This window comes from Netta rufina (genome assembly GCF_964035555.1).
Source record: "Netta rufina genome assembly, chromosome: 2".
NCBI lineage: Eukaryota > Metazoa > Chordata > Aves > Anseriformes > Anatidae > Netta > Netta rufina.
Genome location: NC_140124.1, coordinates 63,069,818 through 63,093,009, shown reverse-complemented (window position 1 = coordinate 63,093,009; position 23,192 = coordinate 63,069,818). Strand labels below are relative to the sequence as shown.

Below are 23,192 nucleotides of genomic sequence, written 5' to 3'. Positions count from 1 at the left end.
TATTAAAATTGCTGCACTACTGAAGGCAAATGAGGTATGCTATAGTACAGGCATAGACTAATGTTGGTTTAAGACAAAAGAATGGACTCAAAGGCTTTCAGAGTGTGGTCCTATTTTCCAAACCCTTTTATTTTGATATTTATAAAGCGTGGCTGTTTGTGCTTGAGCTGTAGGAAGATTTGACTGTAGGAAGAGTCATTTTGTATATGGGGATTTAGGTCCAAAGACAGATAAAATATAGATTTTACAGTTTCTTTTAGTACAGATCAGTTGCTGTTCTGTGGTTGTGCCACTCCTCCCATAACAAACATCATATCCTTCACTGGAGCTGCTCATTATGGTATGAAGGATCCCGTCAGAGATCCACTCAAGTCTTCTAAGTGATGATGTAAGGGAGAGGCAACTGCAGCAATTAAGTCAGCTGCTTCCCATGTGGTTTTCCTGTAGATAACACATCCTCGGGAAAATTGCAATGATTATTTTTACCATGATGTTACTCAAATCCTTATCTAACTATTTTTTCTTTCTCTTCTAAGGGAATGATGACTGAAAGGTGTTTTAATTAATGTGCTTTAAATTAGACGCAAATTTTACTGTAAAGAGGTTAGGTAAAATTGCCTGAAGTGTAAATAAAACAATCAAAAAGATGCTCTTGTCTCAGTCCTATTCTTAGAAAATTCTGTCTCAAGAAGCCAAAGACTTGGCAGAACTTGGTTTTGAGCCTTCCATTTTATTTAATAAAATGGTCAGGAGCTCCTTTTTCTTATTGATAGGCTATGCAACTTGCATGTTTTGGCCATAAGCTAAAATAAATATTTATGTACGCTTGCTAAACATTTTGTATAATTTCATTAACTTTTATACAAAGTGCTTGTTAAATAGCTCTGAACTGTTTTTTAATAAGTAGTCTTTGAAGTATCAGCCAGAACAATTAATGCTTGTACACCAATATACAAACAGTGCCAGCCATTATGCTTAAATAAGAAAAGTCACAGTGTACCTTACTCAGCAGACATAAAACTTACCTGAACTCAAAAAAAGGCTTTTCATGCCTAAAATGGACTTAAGAACATGATGTGTACACAAGCGAAGATAGGATTGCTTGGGTAGATTTTGATTGTGCCTCGTCTGGCTTCTGTTTAGCTGAAAACATTTAGTGTGGGGTTATTTGTAATAGTTTATTGTTATTATTTGTTTACTATCCCTGTGACAACTGTACTCCTATCTTGCATTGGACAAGATGTGATCCCTCAGTGTTGTAGCATCTGTTTTAGATTCTTTGAGGCTTTCAAAGTATTGCCTCTGTCCATAAGGCTTAAGGTCTTGGAATACAAAGCATTAGCTCCATATAACTGTAAAGCTGCAGTATAAGTACTTAGAAAACATGAAGTATTGTGCAAGAACTTTATGTCTTGCTTACAAAGTGTAGTTTATTCATGTCTGAAAAAATGCAGTGTTTGTCTTTTCCCATGCTCTGTTATGTCTTATTTGATGATTTTAGGTGAGTTCTGTTATGTCACCATAACATTCAGATTTTGTCAATTCTGACCACTGCAGACTGAATTCATGACTGGGACAAACATCTAGGGGTGATGCATATGGTGCTGTGGTGCCTTACATCAGATTACGTAGTACCTTAGTTAGATCAGGGAGATTGGATGTTTAAGGTCCCTTCCAACCCGAGACATTCCATGATAAGCGAATGTTAGTCAAATTTTGAAATTTCGATGTGCAGATTGCACTTAGATTTCTTTGTTGTTAAGAATGTCATTTTTGTACTGGTGAGTTCAAACTTGACCTAGAAAGACTGTTGCTTAATGTGTTAGGTATGTTAGAATGAGCTTTATTTATCGAGGATAATATTCACAGTCTACTGACACGTATGGTAAAGCTGTCATAAAAAATGGTAAAGGAAGTAGAAATGTTCAAGTATTTGCTGATGAATGAAGCTGGACAAAGCTAGAGATGTTAAAGTGAAAAATATTACTGCTCTGTAAAAATGCAAATATAATTTGTAAGTCTTGTGAAAACTATATCCTGTAGAAATACACTGGAGTTCTTTAAATGCAAAGAAGGGTGGGGATGGTATGTGATTTAAATGAGTTGAACAGCATGTATCTTAAAAAAAATTTCTACATATTCTTTTAAGATGTAACAGCTGCTGAGGTTGCAGACATCTGACTCAAGGTACACAGTGTTTTTAGTACTTTATTTTTTAATTCAGTGATCCTGCAGATTAAAAGTCATTCTATCCTAGATTTGTGTTGTAAAATTCAAAAAATTGGCTTTGGAAGAGAAAAAAATGCACATTTGCATATTTAAATAGCTATCAAGGGAAAAACAAATCTGTTTGTTAGTTCTTGCTTTCACTGAATGCATAGAGGTTGAAAATTCCCAAGTCATTGTTAGATCTCATTAAACTGAATGATGGAAGTTGTATGCATCATCTCTTTGAATACAGTGCTGTTAAATAAAATGAGAAAATTACTTCCTCGTTAAGAATTTTAGCTGACTAACTTCACAATTTTTTATGTAACTTTTTTTCGTATTTGTAATTTTTGCGTAAATGAACAGGTGAAAACATTTTGCGTGGAAAACTTCAGGAGCATTTACAGAAGGGGTAAATGTTGAGGGTTTGGGCTTACTGATTCTAACGTAAGTTTACCAATTCATAATTCACTGAAAATACAACTTGAAATGTTCCTGCCATTCTGGCTCTGAGCAAACATCCACGTATCTATTACTGTACTTTACGCCTTTGACCTAAGGAAGGTTTTAGTGTAGGTACTCCAGTGATATAGAACCAGGTGATTGCTTTCCTTCCTGGCCCACAAAACAGTGGTTTAGATTTAAAAGCAAAAAGAAAATAAGTAACTGCAAGTAATTCAAGGAAGGAGGTGATCGCTGCCTTTTGCACTATCTTTGTAGCCAGATTGTCCCTTCTTCTGTAAGAAAAAACATGACCAATTCTGAGGGGCATCAGTTTATATCAACACTACTTAAATTGGTCTCTTCTTTAGATGTTCTGAAGTTCTTTTATCATTGGTTCTTCTACAATCCCAATTCCTCCCTGGGAACTCCTGTAATGTTTTTGTCATACAAACCTCAGAATGGAGACATTCAGAATAACGTTTCACATGAACTACACTGGGGTTGGGTAAACAGAAGTTTGCTCTTCCTGTGTGGAACAACAATTACTGGGTCTAGCACTGACTATAAGCAACATTCAGGAATAATTAGCATAACCTGGCAACTGATTTATATAGCTGAACACAGCACTAATGAATAACCTGTGATAGGCTGTCAATATCTGTCAAGGCAGAAATAAGTGAGTTTGTACCTTTAGTAGACTGTGAATTCAGGGAAATAGATGGTTTCTGTGCTTCAGCATAGTCATGTGGAAGGCACTGTTAGGATTAATACACGGAGCTAGCATCGCTTATTCCATTAGTGGTTATCTACAGACAGTGCACCATTACTGTGATTAAGCATCTCAGTGTCAGGACACGGTATTACAGCTGAAATCTATACATCCCTCAGAGATTGCCTTGGAAGCCAAAAGGAAGACAGTGGAGCCATTCAGGATAGATAGAGAGGAAAGCTTTATGCAGCTAGGGCTGCACGAGAATACTTGTTTGTCTGATTATAATTACTACACTGGAATTTATCCAGAATAGCTGTAGTCTTGTGAAACATGCCACATGATTTTATTTTATGTACTCTTTTTGATAATGCCACAAGCAGACGTGATTTTGGATTTGCATCTTATCCAGAAGACTGAACTTTCATTTTCACAGTACGCTAAGCTGGCTAACATTCTTGGTGTTTTTGGTATGTCAACGTATATAGCATAAGAGCATAAGCTGTTAAATACTGCTCAGAAGCTGAAGGTTATGTAGATATTATTCAGTCTAATGGAAAAAAAATCATTTGAAAAATTGTAGGTTACAAATCTGTTCCCTTTGTATTTCTTGGCTTTTTATAAAGAGAAAAATGGAATAGGCTTTATACTAAACAGATGCAGCTAATTTGCCTGAAGTGTTGTTTTCCATATATTTAATAAATTATGCTGTAGGTGGGGATGTTTGAATACTTTTAAATTATTCACTACAGCATTTTAGGTCATTTAGCTTTATATCTCATTTCTAAACCCACTCTCAATCAGTTAATATTTCAATCACAAACATTCAACATGTTAAAAAAAAAAGGATAATTTGGGGAGGGATGGAGCAGTAATAGAACAAAGCAGCCTGCATTCTTTTTGTTTTTGAAGAATAATTGAAGATAATTTACTGTCTCACACATGCCAGAATTGTGGATCCTGAGTTATTGTCAGCTGGTGTATCTCCAGTGATTTGACTTAATAGAGTTGAAGATCAAGCCCTCATTATCCTGGGATCATGAAAAGTGACAGAACTTTTGAAACAGCTGAAAATAGCTGGATATATAGGCTTGACTCAGGAAAAAGTAATGCGATGGAGATGACTTTTCTGATTGAACAGATTTTTATCAAGGATAAGAGACAAAACGAACCCTTGTTACAAAAGCTGTGAGATTTCTTTTGTTCCCATTTGTTTTTGTCCATGTTTCCACATAACTTGAGATGCTAGAATGGGATGAAGGAGAGAACTATTCAGGGAACTGTGGGTCAACCTTTTATTTTGGTATCCTGCTTATATTTCAACATTGCTTGTAAATACCAGTAAAATGAGTGCTGATATTCTAATAGCTGCAGAAAGGTAGCTGGATCTTGATACTCTCTGCTTGCCAGTATTTATCTATGTTCTGCCTGTGCTGTAGCATGGCAATGAAGAGAGTATGCGCATCCCTGTGCTGAAATTGTACTTGGAAAAGGTGTTATAAAAATGGTATTGTGAGGTTCCCTGTGGACAGCTTCTCAGCAGCTTTCCTGAGGAAAAGTACTCGTTATGAGGCTAGGTGTAAAGTGGTGTTCCCCAGGACTTTGCATGCATGATGAAGAGAACTTCAAATGTGTAGAAGAGCTTACCAAGACGTTCATGTTGGGATTAGCAGGGCTAAGGGGGAGCATTTGTCTGCCAGACCCAGCCTCTCAAAAGATGCGCTTTCTGGAATGCTTGAAAATGTCAGGAAGGGAAATGTTCCTCTCCCAGAAGCTGAAGTCTGTTTTGCTTGTCATCTGTGAGAAACAGTCTTGTACTGACCGTAAAAGTGTTCTGGCTGATAAATATATTACATGTCGAAAATGGAAGGTTGAGTTGAAGAAACAGTCTTAAAGGACTTTTTTTTGTTGTTGTTTTTTAATTAAAGTTGATGAGTTTGGGTGGTGTTTTTTTTGAAAATGAAGTTAAGTCACTAAACATTTGTTTTCCACTCTAAACTACTCTACTGCATAGATATCTCCCCATAAAAGTCTAGGATTTCAGACCTACGCTTGATTCTCTGTTGTGAAGCAGTGAGCCTCTGATTGTGTTGCTTGTCTTGCTTCAGTGAACTGGTGTACATGTAAAATGAATAGACTGTGCACACTATCCTGATCCCCAAATCTTTGTCTGCTTTTAAAGTGGCAGAAGTTGCCTTAATATATAATTTTAACTTTCTAGTATTTCTAATCTTTCATGTGAATATGAATTATTGAACAGCTAAAACCAACATGTCATACATCTAAAGATAAGGCAGGCAAGAGAGTGGAATCCTACCTTTCTACAGCTTCATGAATCAACAGGAGGCAAAGTAGTCAGCCTATGCTTTTGTCAGTGAGGTGGGCGGATCAGACCCCAAGTACAGTTCAGAAAGAGATTGACAGAAGAAGAAATCTGTGCTGATCTTAACCATTGATATGTAGTAAGTTTTGTGATAGGAAATGCACTTTTAAAAACTCTCACAGCTGAGTCTTGCAGAATAGAAATGCCATCGCAAAGTGACTAGGGAAATCTTTCTGTGTCAGAATGAGTGGAGCTGCAGACACTGAAAAGGTGATAGTGATAAAAGAGACTAGCAGGAGATAAGCATTTTTGATGGAGACATACCCTTGGGTCTTTGTTTTCCTGAGCAGTTCTGTGTTAAGTCTGTCCGTGGCCAGACAAATGTTCAGATTGGTTCAGAAATGTTCAGAACCATGAACTACGTGAAACTTGCTCAAATGTACATTTAATTCCATCCCATCAAAAGACTGATGGTGTTAGTGAATATTTGAGCAAATATCATTTTGTATGTAAAAAGTGAAACTGAACATTTGAAACTTAGGTGCATGTAGAAGCTGACAAGTTTCAGTTATGTTTGGTATGTTCATTCATTAATTTCATACTTAAGTTCATAGATTTAAAACTTAACAAAATTTACTTGAATTCCAGATGATGAATCTATTTAATTTCATATACTTATGAAATAAATAAGAAATTAAAAAGTAGAAAATAAAATAAAAAAAGAAATAAAAAAATAGAAATAGAATATATTATATAGAAGTAGAAATAGAAAATAAAATAAAAAGAAATAAAAAAGAATATAAAATAAAAAAAGAAAAATAAATGTGTATTGTGGAGGCTGTCTGCATGTGTATCTGCATTTTCATTAATTATTACTTCTAGTTTCTAACACCGCCAATGAGTCTATCAGTTATGAAAGACTTGGTTGAGTGCTATAGAAGCACAGATCTCCTTTTTGGATCTCCATTGCATAGTTAGACAAGTAAATGACTGATAAGCCAATCTCATACTGTTTGTGTTTGGCTTTGAAGTTCTTTGAGGTGTGCACCATTTCCGTGTTACAAGTTTTCTACTCAGCAAAAAGGCCTGTGTTGCTGTCCTCTGGCACAGCATGCTGGTGCACACAGCATGAAGGTGCACATCAAAAATCACAGGTGAGTGGATAGTTTATGGAAATGTACTGATAAAGTGATCTTGTTATCTTTTTTTGCAGAATCATGTAAACCCAGCAATGGATTTTACACAGACTCCTCCAGGAATGCTAGCCCTTGACAATATGCTGTACTTCGCTAAACATCACCAGGATGCTTATATACGGGTAAGACTTCTCCTCTCCAAGATATGTGCAATTCCCTGTATATACTGATAATGTCCTGTTTATGGTTCACTTTGAAGAGGAAGGTTCACTGTTAACAACTATAGTAGGGCAAACCATGTAACACTGAAACGTGTCATGTCTGTATAAGCTGTCAAATATTATAGATATTCTCTTAGGCCTGCAAAGAGAAGAGAGATGAGCTTGTGCTTTTTTGGATGAATGATGGATGACTATGAGCTCAGAAATGATTATTTGTGCAGAATTCTCTGCTCTGTTTGAAGTCTACCAAAAATTATGAGGATTTTCTGTGGGGAGGAAGATTTGACTAGCAAATGATAACTGAGTTGACAGTGTCCTGAAAGTTAAGATGCTCCCTAAACTAAAACTATTGCTTTAGGTAAAGTAATGTTTGTAGAAAATCAGGTAAAAAAACATCACAATTCCCTTGCACAACCTGTTCCTTCCCCTGCCCAGTTCACTTCCTACATTTAGTATTTCAAGTGTAGTTAAAAAAAGTTGTATTGTTACATCCTTATGGGAAGAGGCATACAGGAGAATAATAGCTGCATCAAATAGAGCAACTTTTCCCGACCTTTAATGAAACTGAATATTTGCCATGAGCAAACTTATCTGGCACAGATGGGAGTAGAAGATAGTCTAGGAAGTCAGTCCTGAGCTGGTAGGGATGGGTTTAACTACCCCCAGAAAGTGTGTGCCCAGGGACCTGTATGAGGAAGTTTGCATATAGCAACAGTAAGCACATCAATTGTTTCTACTAAATAATGAAGAGTGAACTTATATGAAGTAAGCTATAAGAGTTATCATCTTGTTTTTGTTCAAAGTAGAATAGTGTTAAGGCTGTAATAGGTTTGTAAAGGGTGTACTGATATCCAAGAAAGGATTATCCATGGATATAATAGGAGACCACAAGTTTGTCAGTTTTGCTCTGTAAATTCATCTTGCTGCCTCAGTCTGAACATAGCAGTAACAGACTGTGGCAGTCGGCAATGTGGAATAGTTATTGAACCTGATCAACGCCTGAAATTAAGGGTTATTTCATATACTGAGCAGTGAGTGTGTTTTATGGGTAAACTATGCTGAGCTGTGGTTTTCTATAAAGGTACGTGGTTACATTTTCTCATTAGAATTTGGATTTTTCATTTTAAATTTAGGTAAGATCTGGATGGTGTTTCTTCATAGGCTTCTTTTTAAAATTCTAAATTTAGAGGATACACATAGTATGGGTTGCCCATGTATCCCACATAGCACACATGCATTTTGAAGAAGTCCAAAAGAATTTAAAGAGGACAGGCACTGTTGAAAATGAGCTTTCGTTGACTTCTCTCAATTTATTTTTTATTTCTTCTTCATTTTCAAGTTGCAGGTGCTGTTTTAAAAATTGGGTCTGGTATAGCATGTAATTAGCCACTTTTTAGAAAGGACTTCAGTGCTCCTCAGCTTTGTTTCTTTAATGCAGTATTTTTGTTGCTGCATTACTGAGAATTATTGTTGTTATTTTGAGATGCTTGTCTTTATACTTATAGGATTCTTTTTACAAGAATGTCTGGGTGTGCCTTATATATTTCTCACCTCAAAAAGAGTATGTGTACACTAGAAATGCTATGCTGAGGCATGCTGAGATAAAATTGCTTGCCAGAAGTTGCTGTGGGAGCTGCTAACACACCTTGGGAATATGTTAGCTTACTCGTCTTTCCAGAGTCGAGGAAACTGCATTTTGCAATGCAGTTAATTGCTGTACCATGGGTCAATTCCTAAGCCCCAAAATGAGATAATATCTGTGTTGTGGGGTAATTAAAATTCAGATTGGAAACCAGCATTGGTTTAAAATTAACTTGGAAAATACAAAGTTTTTCCTGACAGCATGCAGTGTATTAAATGAAGATACTATCAGGAAATTGTGATGACTACACCAAGTCTATTGCCAGTGCTGTATTTTAATGGGTGGTACAAATCGCTGCAGTCTGACCTGCTGAGTTCTTACGATGCCCCAGCTGCATGGCCCTTAGAAAGGTATCTTCGAGTAATACTGAAAAAGCTGGGTAAGGAGAGGTTAGAAGAGAAGGCAGGCAGTGATCTCTTTCCTTTTTGTCTTTTTGTTATGGCTCTCATAGCTGATTCCACTTAGGAGTAATTTGCGTAATAAATGGATTAATTAGATGAGAAGGATGTTTGAAGCTGCAGTGACCTTCAGTGAAGGGGGACAGTAAGGCTTCCAAGACCAGTGCCAAGCAAAGGTACTTGAGGTGACAGCAAACGTGTTTGCAATAGGTTGAAGAACATGAGTATGAAGGCAGTGGAGCAGATGGGTAACTCTGCATCTTGAAAGCAGAAAGCATTTGAGGGTGAAAACATAGGTGTGTCACAGTGAAAATGTAAACAAGATTAAGGAAACTCTTAGTTTCAATTTTGATCCTAACAATTTCCCAACATTTCATTTATCTTATTTCTTTTGCCTATTGCACATTTACTCCTGAAACTACAGTGGTTTGGTTTTTCTTGCTGTCTTTATTCAGATAAAACAAATAATTTTTCTTTATTTATACTTTTTTTTAATTATTTTTTTTAATCTCACTTTGTTTACTATATAAAATGATTGGTGTCTCCTGAAGAACATTTTTTTTGTGTGTGTGTGTGAAGGAGCATGTTTTCATTGTGCATGTTTGCTTTGATTGTGTAGTGTCCTTAGCTGTCATATGGATTTTTTCTGAAGTCCTATTGAATTACTCTCTTATTGAATTAGCTTTTCTTTCTCTTTCTTTCTTTCTTTCTTTCTTTCTTTCTTTCTTTCTTTCTTTCTTTCTTTCTTTCTTTCTTTCTTTCTTTCTTTCTTTCTTTCTTTCTTTCTTTCTTTCTTTCTTTCTTTCTTTCTCTCTCTCTTTCTCTCTTTCTCTCTTTCTCTCTTTCTTTCTTTCTTTCTTTCTTTCTTTCTAATTAATTGTTTGGTGCTATCAGTGACTTTAGTAAAGTGCATGCATTTTTTTCATGTTCCACTTAAATAATCAATTGCTATTATCAGAGGCTTTGCTTTTAAAAGGTGGTGACATAAACTATATGGAATGTATTGATGGAAGTAATGTTGAGTCTCTGCAAGAAATTATAAAAGTTTCCGCAGGAAAAAATTGGCAGCTTCCCAAGCTAGATAATTATAGGACAGTCAGAGTGTATAATTAAAGTTAACAGTGAAGAAAATGATGGGAATAAAGCTTTGTGACAGATAATTTTTTTTTTGTTCTTTTGGAGCAGACACATTTTCAACCCTAGTCGCAATTTTCTCCTTTCCAAAACTACTTTAGTTTCAAGTTCTACTATTTTAAAAATAAAATTATAAGTTACCATTTAAAACAGACTATTCAATGTAGACACCTTAAGATTTTTCATGCTGGTAACTTGTAGCAGTGTGCATTTGAAACTTTATTGAGTTTTTAAAAGGGTCTGAGGAAAAACCTTTCCATGGAAATCCTATCATGCTATCAGTATCTCAATTTATTGGTGCTTTGTTGTTGATTTGTTTGGGAATTCATGATACAAGACTCTGCAGATTCATTTTGTTTTCAATACAATGAGGACTGATGAATAAATATATGAAACTGAAATATTTTGTATGCATGTGTTTGAAGGCACACACACATTCATTTGCCTGATTTTTATTTTGCTTTTTGTCTGCATGCACTTCATTATTTGCCAATATTGTTGTAAAATAATGAGATCTACTTTGTTTTGTGTAGAGGGCAAGCTGAAGGAACCAAAATGGAGCAGTTCTTTTATTTGTAATCCAGAAAAAATTGAGAGTTATCTGTTGTTGTGTATTTAAATCTGACATGTTTGTACCTGAGATGCTTCTATAGATAAAATAATTTTGCAGTTTTGATAAGCTGACTCCTACACGTGCAGTCAATATTAGTTTAGATGTTCTTCATAGCAGGCAGTAAAAACAGCACTACTTCTCCTGTTGTGAGTGGACTGCTGTTCTTCTTGTATCTTCACTAATTTAAGTGTTCTCAGGCAGAAAGAGAAGATGCCCTAGGGTAAGCTGAACTTACAGGAACTATACCTTAGCTTCTAATGTGCAACTATTGAAATATTCTGTTATTTTACATTTTCCTCACAGATGTCTAAATATAGTTACAACTTTTACCTGGGAAGGAATGGAGGATTTTACTGTAGGTTATTGTATTTCACAGAAAATCATCTGAATCATAGAGAAGTCATATACACCGTTGCCTGTGGTGGGGTACATGAGTCTCGTTTTAATGAAGTTGCTTTTGTTGACTTACAAGTTGGTGACTTGTATACATTTTTTTTCTTCTGTGCTTATGACCAGCTATATTCTAACATGTCTCTCTTCTGTGGAGTAAGATTCCTCCTTGAGAACAATCATGCTGTGTCTCCTCTTTTTGTTCAAGCACAAAAGATTGCTGCTTCAGGCAGAAGCCACAAATAAGCTTTGCAGCTCCAGGTCTGAGCACTGGCTAACTATCTGTCTGGATTCTGATCAGATGGCCATCCAAGTTTATGTCCTTTTTTTTTTTTTTTTCCTTCATTTATTAGATGAGTAAGCTTTTCATACACTCAGCCTAAAAAAAAAAAAAAAAAAAAAAAAAGTGTTCCTTGGAAAGAGATTGTCTTACAATAATCTGAAATTCAAGAGAAGAGATGGTTTCTCCCTATTCCAACGGACTATATCTATTTCATGCAGATATGAAGTGGCAGTATTGTCAACAGGGTGGGAAACCAGTGTTGAAATCTATTTTGTGGAGTTGGGCTTACTGATCCTATGGTGTACTTTATAGTGGATCCATTGGTGCTGTATTTTTGTGAATGATGTGCAAGATAGTGGCATGTTTCTAAATTTTCTGTTCTTGTATTTCAGACAAGTACTAAGTTATCAAAATGCTCCAAATAAAAACAACATTAGGACTTTAAGCCAATAGTTATTTTGATTAACTGAAAATTAGAAATTGAGCTGGTTTAGGGTCACAAATAGAAAATCCCCCTTTCCTCTGCATCTGCTGAGCTGGAAAATCAGTTATTCATACAGCTGTGATGCAGTGACACTTCTTCCCCAGCAGCTACTTGAGTTGCCACTTTTGGGGAGGTTGAGGAGAGAATGTCTTTTCCTTTTAAGTCTTCAGAAGTCACATTGGAGGAGCAGGTGCTGTTTATGAGCCCCCGAGATGCAGGCGGGAAGATTGCTGGCGTTCTGCAGAGACCTTTCAGAACTTTAATGGGTTGAGTCACAGCCAGACTGCATGCCATATACTTTCTAACCCATGCAGTTGTTGTATAGGAGGCTGCCTACACATCCTTCCGCCAATTCACAAAGTCTCCTCATGCCTACTCATTCTAGCCTGATCAGATATGAGTAGTCCAACATATAATTTCAGCATTTTCTGAAATAAAACTGAGCCTGATTTCTGCCATGCTATTTTTTTTCCTCCCAGAAATGATTGGAAAGGGATGTAATTTATTTCTGTTCTGCTAAAGGTAGTGAGAAAAGTGAGCTTTGTTATGCACGTCTTCCTGGTGTGTCTCATAAGACAATGCAATTTTCCACATAAGGCCAAATTGTCTATGCCTCGTGGCTCCCAGTCGCTTAATGTGTTCTTGTTTTCTCTTTTTTCTGTCATACCTGGGGAGAAAAGAAGAGTAGCTATGGAGTCTCACAGGTTTTTCTCATTTCCTCTTTCATAGAGCTTTTGTGATGCTACACTAGCTGCCGGTCTCATTGACGTGAGACAAAGGTTGAAGCTTTTCTAATATATCCATACCACAAGAACATTAGAGCACTAATAGGGCCCTTCTTACGTTGTGAGAGAAAAGAAAATTCAAAAACTTGTTACATTATGCAGGTACTGTAAGTTCTTGCTCTCTTCCTCTGCAGTAGGTGAGCAAGGAGAGGACTGAGGGAAAATATTGCCCTCTCACATTTGCTTGGGGCAGGGAGGGAGGAGGAATCTTAGAATCATTAGGGCTGGAAGAGACCTCCAAGATCATCTGGTCCAAACATCATGCTATTACTAATATCACCCACTAAACTGTGTCCCTAAGCAGTTTCAAGCCCCAGCTGGGGCCTGTGAGAAGTGAAGAGCAGATCCTGGTGCAGCTTCTGATGATGACGTGGCAGCTGGGCCTTCTCAGTTTTCTTGGGCCTTGCCACCAAGATTTACAGTAATCTGTTTTTTTTTTTTTTTTTTTTTTTTTTTTTTTGCATGGAGTGGCAAAGGGAGAAAGAAGCTGTATAATATATGAAGACAAGTTGCAGTGTACATAGTTTTTGATAGACAGTAAAGACACTATGATTGTGCTTTATGTTAAGGTGATTATGTGAGAAGCAAAATTCATCCCTAGGTGCAGCTGCTCATGTGGAGCAGAACCATCCAAATTTCACTTGTGATAGTTTGACACTAACTTTTGGGTTGTTTTAAAAGAAGGGGGCGTGGGAGGGTATCACCATGATATTCTAAAAAGAAAACCAACTATTGGAATTAGCCATCCGAGTTAAAGTGCTTTATGGCTGCAGAGTCAAACACCGGCTGTAATGTTACTAGGGCAGTTTGAATCCATCCTGTAACCTGTATGTTGTTATACAAGGACATAATTGGATACCCACCCACACCCCACCCCATCCCATGTAGGTCTCAGCTTGTTTTCCAAATTTTGATTTAACAAATGGCAATTCTAGTGCCTACCTGAGCAAGACAGACAAAATTGTTGTTTTGTTTTAGTTTTGCCACAAGGAATTTCTGATCTGCCCCAGGAATGTGAAGGAAGGCTGAGATAAGGGGGAGAGGAAACATGGCAAATTGAAAATAAAAACAACAAAGATAAAGAGGGGTTAGAGGGGACAGTGCTGAGCAAAGGATCTTAAGAGAATGCTCGTGCTGAAGCTGAGGAAAATGGCAAGTTGCCTTAGGAGGAAAATGGAGATGAGGATAAATGGGAACTGAATCTGCCTGCAGCAGAGTCCCTTATCCTTCTCAAGAAGTATATCCTTAGGATTTGCTTCCTAGAATTACTTAAGGCATCTACGTGAAATGGGAATGGTGAAGCGTGCCATATGTGATAAGAAAGCTTAAGAGCAGGAAAAGCAGTGACAAAAAAAAATAAAAATAAAAATTAAAAAAATGAAGAGCATCTCTGTAATTTTTGGTTATTAAAATGCTGCCAGATTTTCATGTTGGGTCTAGGTAGATTTTTACCATATTTACTAAGCAGCTGCTCTCTGAACCTCGTGATACTAACCTACTGCTAGAAAACTTGGTCTCTGTTAACGCAGAATGATTTTAGACAGTACAATGAAATACGTCCGGGGAAATTCCCCTTCCTAACAGTGCAGCAATGCCTGTTGAACTCTCAGCTGTGGGATTTATTACAAGTATTGCTGAAGCTATAGTGGGTCTTGTTGTCTTTCACTCTCTGTATTTACTTCCCAGTCATAATGAATCTCTATTCTATTGCCAAGCTCTGAGATTGGTTCAGGTATTACTTCTGCAATTGCTGTGGGCAGTATATTTTGAGCCAATTTAATTTTTAATGTGAGGGATTAAGGGATTGGCTAAGTTGATATTCCTGGTGAAGGAGCAATACTTCTTCCAGGTAGTTTCATCCTTATGAATTTTGATAAGGAAGCTTTTGAATATGATACCTGTCTTTACAACTTTAGGTTTTTGTCAATCATTAACTCTTAGTTGCAGGCATAAGCTTCATTATCGAGGCTGATGGCAGACTTTTAAGACCATGGTAGTCAAGTATGGAAAAATTTTCATTTAGTCCATAGCCTCCCCAAGGAGTCTGTTCCCGAGGAAGGCATGGACTCAATGAATAATTCAATGGAAGATCATAAAGCAACAATGTGAAGTTTCCTGCTGTAAAGTTAGAAAATCTTTCGATTTTGTTTCTTTCTGCTGCTGGAGGTTTTACACTATTCCTCTGTGATGTTGGCATAACATTTGAATTTATATTATAAAATATCCATGCCATTATATTATATATTTATATTTATTATTATATTTATATTATAAATATATATCCATGCTATTAGTACATATCTCGTAAAGGTAGGTTAGCCTTCTCTGGGTGATGCTGAGTAACATTAACTACAATACAAAGAGGAACTAAAAAAAAAAAAAAAGTATTTCAAAAACAAGAACTAAATATATTCTGTAAGGAGGCTTATTCCTTCCTCTTACTTTCTAAATGTTTTGTTGGACAGTAGGACACTTGAAGGCTGCCTTCCTCTTCTTTAAAACGCTTTTGGCTTCAGAGAAAACTGTGTACTTCAGGCAATTCATATGGCTAAATCCCAGAAGAAATTCAGCTGTCAGCAGCTGCTAAACAACACTGCCTGAAATGCATTACCCTAAGCCATCATTTCTCTTTCTGATCACTTCAGTTGTTTTATTTGTGTGTGTTTTGTTGTTGTTGTTTGTTTGTTTTCTGTTTTTGTTTGTTTGCTTTGTTATTACTTATTTATTTTTGTATTTGGGAAATGTTCCTGTTCTATTTACAACAGGAATTTGTAAATGAGAGAAGTACATACATGAGGTAACCTAAAAATAGTAAAAACTGTACAGATCTGTATTCTATTACAGAGATTGTCAAATTCCTGTGCTTTAACAGGCTACAAAGTTTCAACTGTAGAAAAACCAAGAAAATGGGTAATGCTGGCTTTCCTAAAAATTTCAGCTCCTTTGATTAAAAAAAAAAATAATATATATATATATATATTTTTTATATATATATATATATATTTTTTTTTTTTTTTAAATTCTTCCTTTCTCCCCTTCTGCTAGTCAATTAATCTCATTCTTCTGATTTAATTTTATTCTCTGTTCTCATTCTATGGATCTTGTTCTTGCAGCTCAGAGACATGGAGGAAGAATGTTTGTGTTCTTTTTTGTTTGTTTGTTTTTTAAATTACTTCACTTTCCTTTTACCAACTTTTTATCTTTTTTTTTTTCTTTAGTATCTTATCCTCACTCAAACTTTGCCTGTCTGCCCTCTCCGGGTAATTTTTTCCCTTTTGTTTTCATTTTCTTGAGATCCATGTCTGTATTTTTTGTTGATTTTTAAGAAAATTGTTCTGTATTTACTGCGTGTTACACATGATGCTTGTTTTTTGCCTTGCCTCATAGTAATGGGCTGTAGAGTTTAAAGGAACGGAGAAAGAAAAAATGATGTGCAGCATTTCGTATCTCTGTATTGCAAGGTAGTTTTGGATTTTGTCTGTATAATATCTAGCGTATTAAAAGCCATTTTTCCATCTTCCCAATTCCATAGCTCTGCAAACAGAGGATAAGCTGGCAGAAGTAGATGCCTAATATCAAAATAAAGGGCTACCAAGCAGACAAGGGCCGAGATAGGATTGAGGGAAGATGGTCAAGGTGCTGAGAGCTCTCCTGCAACGTCCATGGTTTCTGCCTTTAAGTATTTTTCTCCCCAGAGTAAAATTTAGCAATCATACCTGTTGATAGTTAAACATTTGGTAGATCTGCAGCTTGCTGTGGTGGATTTGTGAGGGGGGGGGGGGCACTGATAATAGACCGCCATTTGAATGAACGTTATTTGGTCTTGGTGACTTCCTCACTGCTTTACTTTCCTTGCTAAAATAACTGCTGTGACAGAAATGTGTATGTCTACAGAGTGTACTGATGGCTTGATTCACAAGTATTTTCTGTTTAGAGCTGTGTTATGTTTTCCCCTGCTACAGTTTTCACCAGTTTATGGAGCAAACATGTCTATTCTCTGCTTATTTCTCCTCCATAACCAGATTGATAAAGGAAGTAAGATTAAAATTATGCCATTATCAGCTGTATTTATAATTTTTGGAACAAAAACAAGCTGTATTTATAATGTTTGGAACAGGATTTTTATATTTATAATGTTCATAATATTCATGTTTTTATATTTATAATGTTCATATTTATAATGTTAATGGAACAGGATATGAGTCTTGAAGTCATGAAAAGAATATTACAAATATCCTAATGAATGTTGTAAATCTCTTGCCAAGATTAAGAATAATTTTCCTTTGGGTTTTTATAAGGACACCCCTCCACACACCTTTTTACCATTGCTGTTTCTTATGGAAGATCCATATTAGTCAAATTTGCCTACAAATTTGCCTTAGATGTAGTAAAGAGTCTTCCATCTTCCTTTCCTGCAGCAATGTAACATGTCAGCTCTGCCTTATTTTGCACAGCAAACTCTGAAAGATGATGCTTGCAGAGAGAGTGTGAGTGAGGATTGTTTCAAAGCTGCTTTACATATTGATTACTGAAATTGCCGTTTAATTTGCTGTATAGCAATACACAGTTCCTTAACTATTTCTCTGGCATTATTACAGATTGCTGTAATTCTGCCTTACATTATATGCGTATATGGTGTCACCATTAAATATCTATGTGCTCATGAAATGTTAATATGTCGGGTTAATGTGAAACTCAACAAAATGCATTTGCCAGAAGCCAGTAGAAATGCTGATTTGAGAGCTTCTCATCCCCTCCCCCTTACCCTTTCATTTTGCCTCTTCATTGATTTTATTACCAGTGTTTCTCTGCTGTTTCTAAATCTGTGTCAAAGCAGCCCCCTGCTCCAGTATGCAGATTTTACGTTTTATTATGTGAGAGATAAAACACATAATAATAAAACAAGAGAAGTGATCCCAGGGAGGTGTTGAAGACACAGCCTTATATTGCGTGTGTGCCAATCTGTCATAGCTCCTGCGTTTGGATGTGGAAATGTAGCACTATCCTCCATGAAAGAGACTGGAGCAAGATGACTCATCCAGAAGGCAAAATCATATTCTCATGTTCCTTGAACGGTGGCTGCAGCAACGTAAAACAAAAATTGCAGGGGTGTTTCTTTGATTTGATACAGCTGTTACCCAGATGTGACACAGAACAATTAGGTGTAATTTAAACCAAAACTTTTACAAGGAAAAGTAAGTCCTCTTGGCAGAGCGGTGACCGTGATTCTAACATACCCTGTTGGAAAGGCCCAGTGAAAAGCAGTAAGAGTCAGGTATTTATCACATCCTGAATTAGTTTCTAAGCATCTGCGGGAATCGAGGCAAGTATGTTATATCTAGGTGATAAAAAGACAACAACGAAAAACAAAACAAAGCGATCTTCCATTTTCACAATGCAGAAAGCAACCATCCTTTTACATCCCCGGGGGATGGCTTTGGAGCTGCCCTTTGTAGAGCAGGACTGGAGTAGATACTTCTTGGTGAGGAGGTTTCAGCATGCTATGTGAAGCAGATAACTTTCACTCTTGCTTTTGGGTTTTCATTTCATTTTCCCACTTTTACCTTAACTGCCTGACAGCGAAGACTTCTGCACATGATAGAGCATGGATAACAAACAATCACAGCTAAGATCTGGGGAGAGAGGGAAGGTTTTGCTGGCATCCAGTGATGGTTCCAGTCCTCCTCTCTGCCACCACCACCTTGTTTCGGGCGAAGTTCCAGCCTTGGAGCCTTTTATAAATGAAGATTTAGTGGGAACTCTAGGATTTTAGAAAGGAGCACAACATTTTCTGTCGTGATGGAAAGCAATGTTGTTTTACTGTTTTGGAAGCTTTCCTTGCTGACAAAGTTGAAAGATTAAAAAAGCAAACAAAAAAACGTAGTGAAGATAGGAGCTAAGGAGACAGGAGGAATGCAAATCACAGAGCAGTGTCTAAACGCTTGTTTGTGAAGAAAATTTAGAGAGCTGCTGAGGTTCTTTGGAGCTTGGCAAAATCTCTTACCTTTGAAATTCATTTTCTTTCTCTCTCCCTCACCCCCAAGCTGTGCAGCAGATGTTTAGGTTGTATTTTTTTTTTCCAATTTTTTTAAAGCTGGTGGCAAAGTTTGTTACTGCTGAGACAAATCTTACTGCAAATCTGTTTTGACTGTTTTTTCCTTTTCTCCAGCCCCAGTTTATCTGCCTTTTCAGGCACACACCTTCAATGAAATCTACAGTATTTTCATAACTCATCTTTCATATACAGTGAAATCTCTTGTTTAGTTGTAGTGCTGGGGAAAATATTATTTCAGGTGCAAAATGGTGCAAAAATGTTCAAGAAGTTCTTTTCTCATGTTTTTGCACCGTAATTCAACTGATAACATGAAGACTTTCCTTGAGCTGTTTTTGCGGCATTCATGGGCTTGATGCAAGAGTGAAAACACTGAAATGATTTGCATTCAAATGTCTTCTGTAATGGAGAAACTGAGCACATTTTCTTACTCTGTGGACTGGAGTTTGATTATTGTCACTTGGATCTTTTTTGGAGCCTGAATCCAGCTATGCAATTTTTGTCATATGTTTTTTATGATTCCTTCTAGGTGTGCTTATGTCTATGAGTCATCATATTTAATTTCCTTTAACCTGCAATTTGAAATGTTTCTTGAATATTTTAAATATTTCATTCTCTTCGGCTTCTGATGCAATTTCTTCAAGCCAGGACTGGTGCAGGACAGCAACGCTGTATAGGAATGGGAAACCGTCTGGGTTGGTCCTGGAATTGCACTGCTTCTGTGTCACTGCTTCATGGATAGGGAGGCAACATTTCTCTTTTTGTGTGTGTTTCTTTTTGTTTATTTGTTTTGCTTTCCTGTCAGCTCATTTCTCCTCTCATTTAGCTGGGGGAAAGGCTAAAGTTTATGAAAACTTTCCTGAATTCAGCCTGGTGTGTACTGTAAATGTTGGATGTGGCGTATAATACTTCAGCTCATGGATTCTTCAAACTGATTATTTTCCATTTTAATTCCTACTTTAGATTGTCCTGGAGAACAGTAGTCGAGAAGACAAGCATGAGTGCCCATTTGGACGAAGTAGCATTGAGCTGACAAAGATGCTGTGCGAAATACTGAAAGTAGGAGAGCTGCGTAAGTTGGCCTGTTTGTTTGACATCTAAGAAACATTGAGTGAGCTCAGTGATACCTGAAGTTTATTTCAGTGCAAGCATTTCATTCTGTGAATCATTTCTCGTTATGGTTACGAGAAATACCAGCACTTCGAGTGACTCTGCCTTTTCTGTCTCTCATACTAATTTGCTGGCACTCCGTGAATGAGAGTGGACTAGAGGAAATGGGCAGCTGATTTTTGAATTTCTTCTGCGTGAAGCAGGTCTGTTGCATCATTTCCAGAGGGGTATGCTCATGTCCCACCGGGTGACTTAGTTATCCTCTGTGCAGACTTCTTTCTCTTACTGTTCCATGGGCTTGTCTTTAGGTTATTTTTTTTGAGTAGTACAATCATTTGTCGTGGGATTGCTCATCGAAATGGACACATCCTGTTTCCTCTTATATATCACAGAATCACAGAATTTCTAGGTTGGAAGAGACCTCAAGATCATCAAGTCCAACCTCTGACCTAACGCTAACAGTCCCCACTAAACCATATCCCTAAGCTCTACATCTAAACGTCTTTTAAAGACTTCCAGGGATGGTGACTCCACCACTTCCCTGGGCAGCCTGTTCCAGTGTCTAACAACCCTTTCGGTAAAGAAGTTCTTCCTAACATCCAACCTAAAACTCCCCTGGCTCAACTTAAGCCCATTCCCCCTCGTCCTGTCACCAGGTACGTGGGAGAATAGACCAACCCCCACCTCGCTACAGCCTCCTTTAAGGTATCTGTAAAGAGCGATAAGGTCACCCCTGAGCCTCCTTTTCTCCAGGCTGAACAAGCCCAGCTCCCTCAGCCGCTCCTCGTAGGACTTGTTCTCCAGGCCCCTCACCAGCTTCGTCACCCTTCTCTGGACCCGCTCAAGCACCTCGATGTCCTTCTTGTAGCGAGGGGCCCAAAACTGAACACAGTACTCGAGGTGAGGCCTCACCAGAGCCAAGTACAGGGGGACGATCACCTCCCTAGCCCTGCTGGTCACACTGTTTCTTATGCAAGCCAGGATGCTGTTGGCCTTCTTGGCCACCTGAGCACACTGCTGGCTCATATTCAGCTGACTATCAACCAGGTCCTTCTCTGCCTGGCAGCTCTCCAACCACTCATCTCCCAGCCTGTAGCTCTGCTTGGGGTTATTGCATCCCAGGTGGAGGACCCGGCACTTGGCCTTGTTGAACTTCATGCAGTTGACCTCAGCCCATCGGTGCAGCCTATCCAGATCCTCCTGCAGAGTCTTCCTACCCTCAAGCAGATCGACACACGCACATAGCTTGGTGTCATCTGCAAACTTACTGAGGGTGCACTCGATGCCCTCGTCCAGATCATCGATGAAGATATTAAAGAGGACCGGCCCCAGCACTGAGCCCTGGGGAACGCCACTAGTGACTGGCCTCCAACTGGACTTGACTCCATTTACCATGACTCTTTGGGCCCGGCTGTCCAGCCAGTTTCTAACCCAACGAAGCGTGCACCAGTCCAAGTCAAGAGCAGCCAGTTTCTTGAGGAGAATGCTGTGGGAGACGGTGTCAAAAGCCTTGCTGAAGTCAAGGTAGACCACATCCATAGCCTTTCCCTCATCCAACCACTGCGTCACTTTGTCATAGAAGGAGATCAGGTTCGTCAAGCAGGATCTGCCTTTCATAAACCCATGCTGACTGGGCCTGATCACCTGCTTGCCCTGCAAGTGCTGTGTGATGACTCTCAGGAGGATCTACTCCATGAACTTCCCTGGTACTGAGGTCAAACTGACAGGCCTGTAGTTTCCCGGGTCTGCCCTCCGGCCCTTCTTGTAGATGGGCGTCACGTTTGCTAGCCACCAGTCAACTGGGACCTCCCCCGATAGCCAGGACTGCTAATAAATGATGGATAGTGGCTTGGCCAGCTCCTCTGCCAGTTCTCTCAGTACCCTTGGGTGGATCCCATCCGGCCCCATTGACTTGTGCACATCCAAGTGCCGTACCAGGTCACCAAACAGTTCTTCGTGGATAGTGAGGGCTATGTAAATATGGATATGTAAAGCTCTACATAAACACCAGATATTATATGTATCATTTACTCTAACACTGTGATACAAAATACTGTATTTTAATACAGAGTAAACGAGCATTCTGTAAAGCTGTCTTTGGCTTCGATTGCAGCCCCCTGCCAAATTGTTAGATACTATCAAACAGAAGAGCGTTTCTGTATCTTCATTAGTGTAGAGAGATGGTGTTTATCTATATATGTAAACTTAAGTTATCCATCAATAATGTTTTGGGTCCTGCTGCAGTCTGTTTGGCAAACACTACCACAAGTTTCATTTTCACACTGCATGAGCAGGGGGCACAACAGAGATGCTTGTTTTCCTTCAAGATTTTTTTCCCCCTAATAAATGCTTTTCTTTTACCTTTACACTGAAGTCCACAAAATATAATGAGAAGAGCAACTCAGGAAGCAGCAAACAAGCATATAGGTATCATTGGTTCTTGTTTCTAACAGCTCTTCAATAGACGTCAAAAGCACTGTTTTAAGTGTATGATTTGACTGTTAATACATCCAGGATTTTTAAATGTGGCGTCTTGCGAGAATTTATTGACCGAGGGGAAAAAACTCTTTGTGCTATAGGACGGGCTAAAACCCATGCATTGCTTACAGCTTCCAAATTGATACTCAGTATTTGACAGACCCAGACAAATGATATGATGCTTACTTTTGAGTACCATACCAAGTATACCAGTTATTAAGGATTGCACTCACTATGTCTATAAATGAACAGCTTAGCAACTATTCTAGATGTCTTCAAAAGCAAAAATACGTTGTGTAAGGTGCAGACTGCAGCAGATCCATCTCCCTCAAAATTACGTTATTGCTGCAGTTGAGGTGTCTAAAGCCAAATTATCCATGATAGGTCTGTCTGATTTTTATTTTTTTTTTGTACTAGTAAATGTAGGAGGGACATACCTTGCCAAAGCTGTGAGGCTATTTGGATTAAGTGCTAAAGATTAATTTTGTTTTACTTCTGTAAATACACAGAAAAATACCTGAAATACTGCTTCGTGTGTGATGTCTTTTGTAGATGTCCCATCCCTCCATGGGATTTGCAGTGCATTTTGCTACTAAGAAAGATGATTGCTCTAGGAGTGAGCCAGGTGTCTCAGACTTCTTCCTTGCCTGTGTCCTGAGAAGTCATTCAGTAAATAAATCTTTTTGCCACAGACACATTTGTCCACATGCGGGGGCTATTAGATTGTTTGCCATGTTTGGTACTGTTTGTTCTGATTGCTTCTAACTTCTAGAGATAAAAGC

General features: G+C 38.0%; 1 protein-coding gene across 2 annotated transcripts in view; it reads left to right on the top strand.

Moving 5' to 3' along the window:
* Positions 1–23,192, top strand: part of ELMO1 (engulfment and cell motility 1) — a 332,530-nt gene that overhangs the window by 153,969 nt on the left and 155,369 nt on the right. For both annotated transcript variants that reach the window (XM_084306854.1, XM_084306855.1), the window contains exons 15-16: positions 6,898–7,002; positions 19,786–19,894. In XM_084306854.1, coding sequence (XP_084162980.1) covers positions 6,898–7,002; positions 19,786–19,894 — 214 coding nt within the window. The remainder of the gene's footprint in view (positions 1–6,897; positions 7,003–19,785; positions 19,895–23,192) is intronic.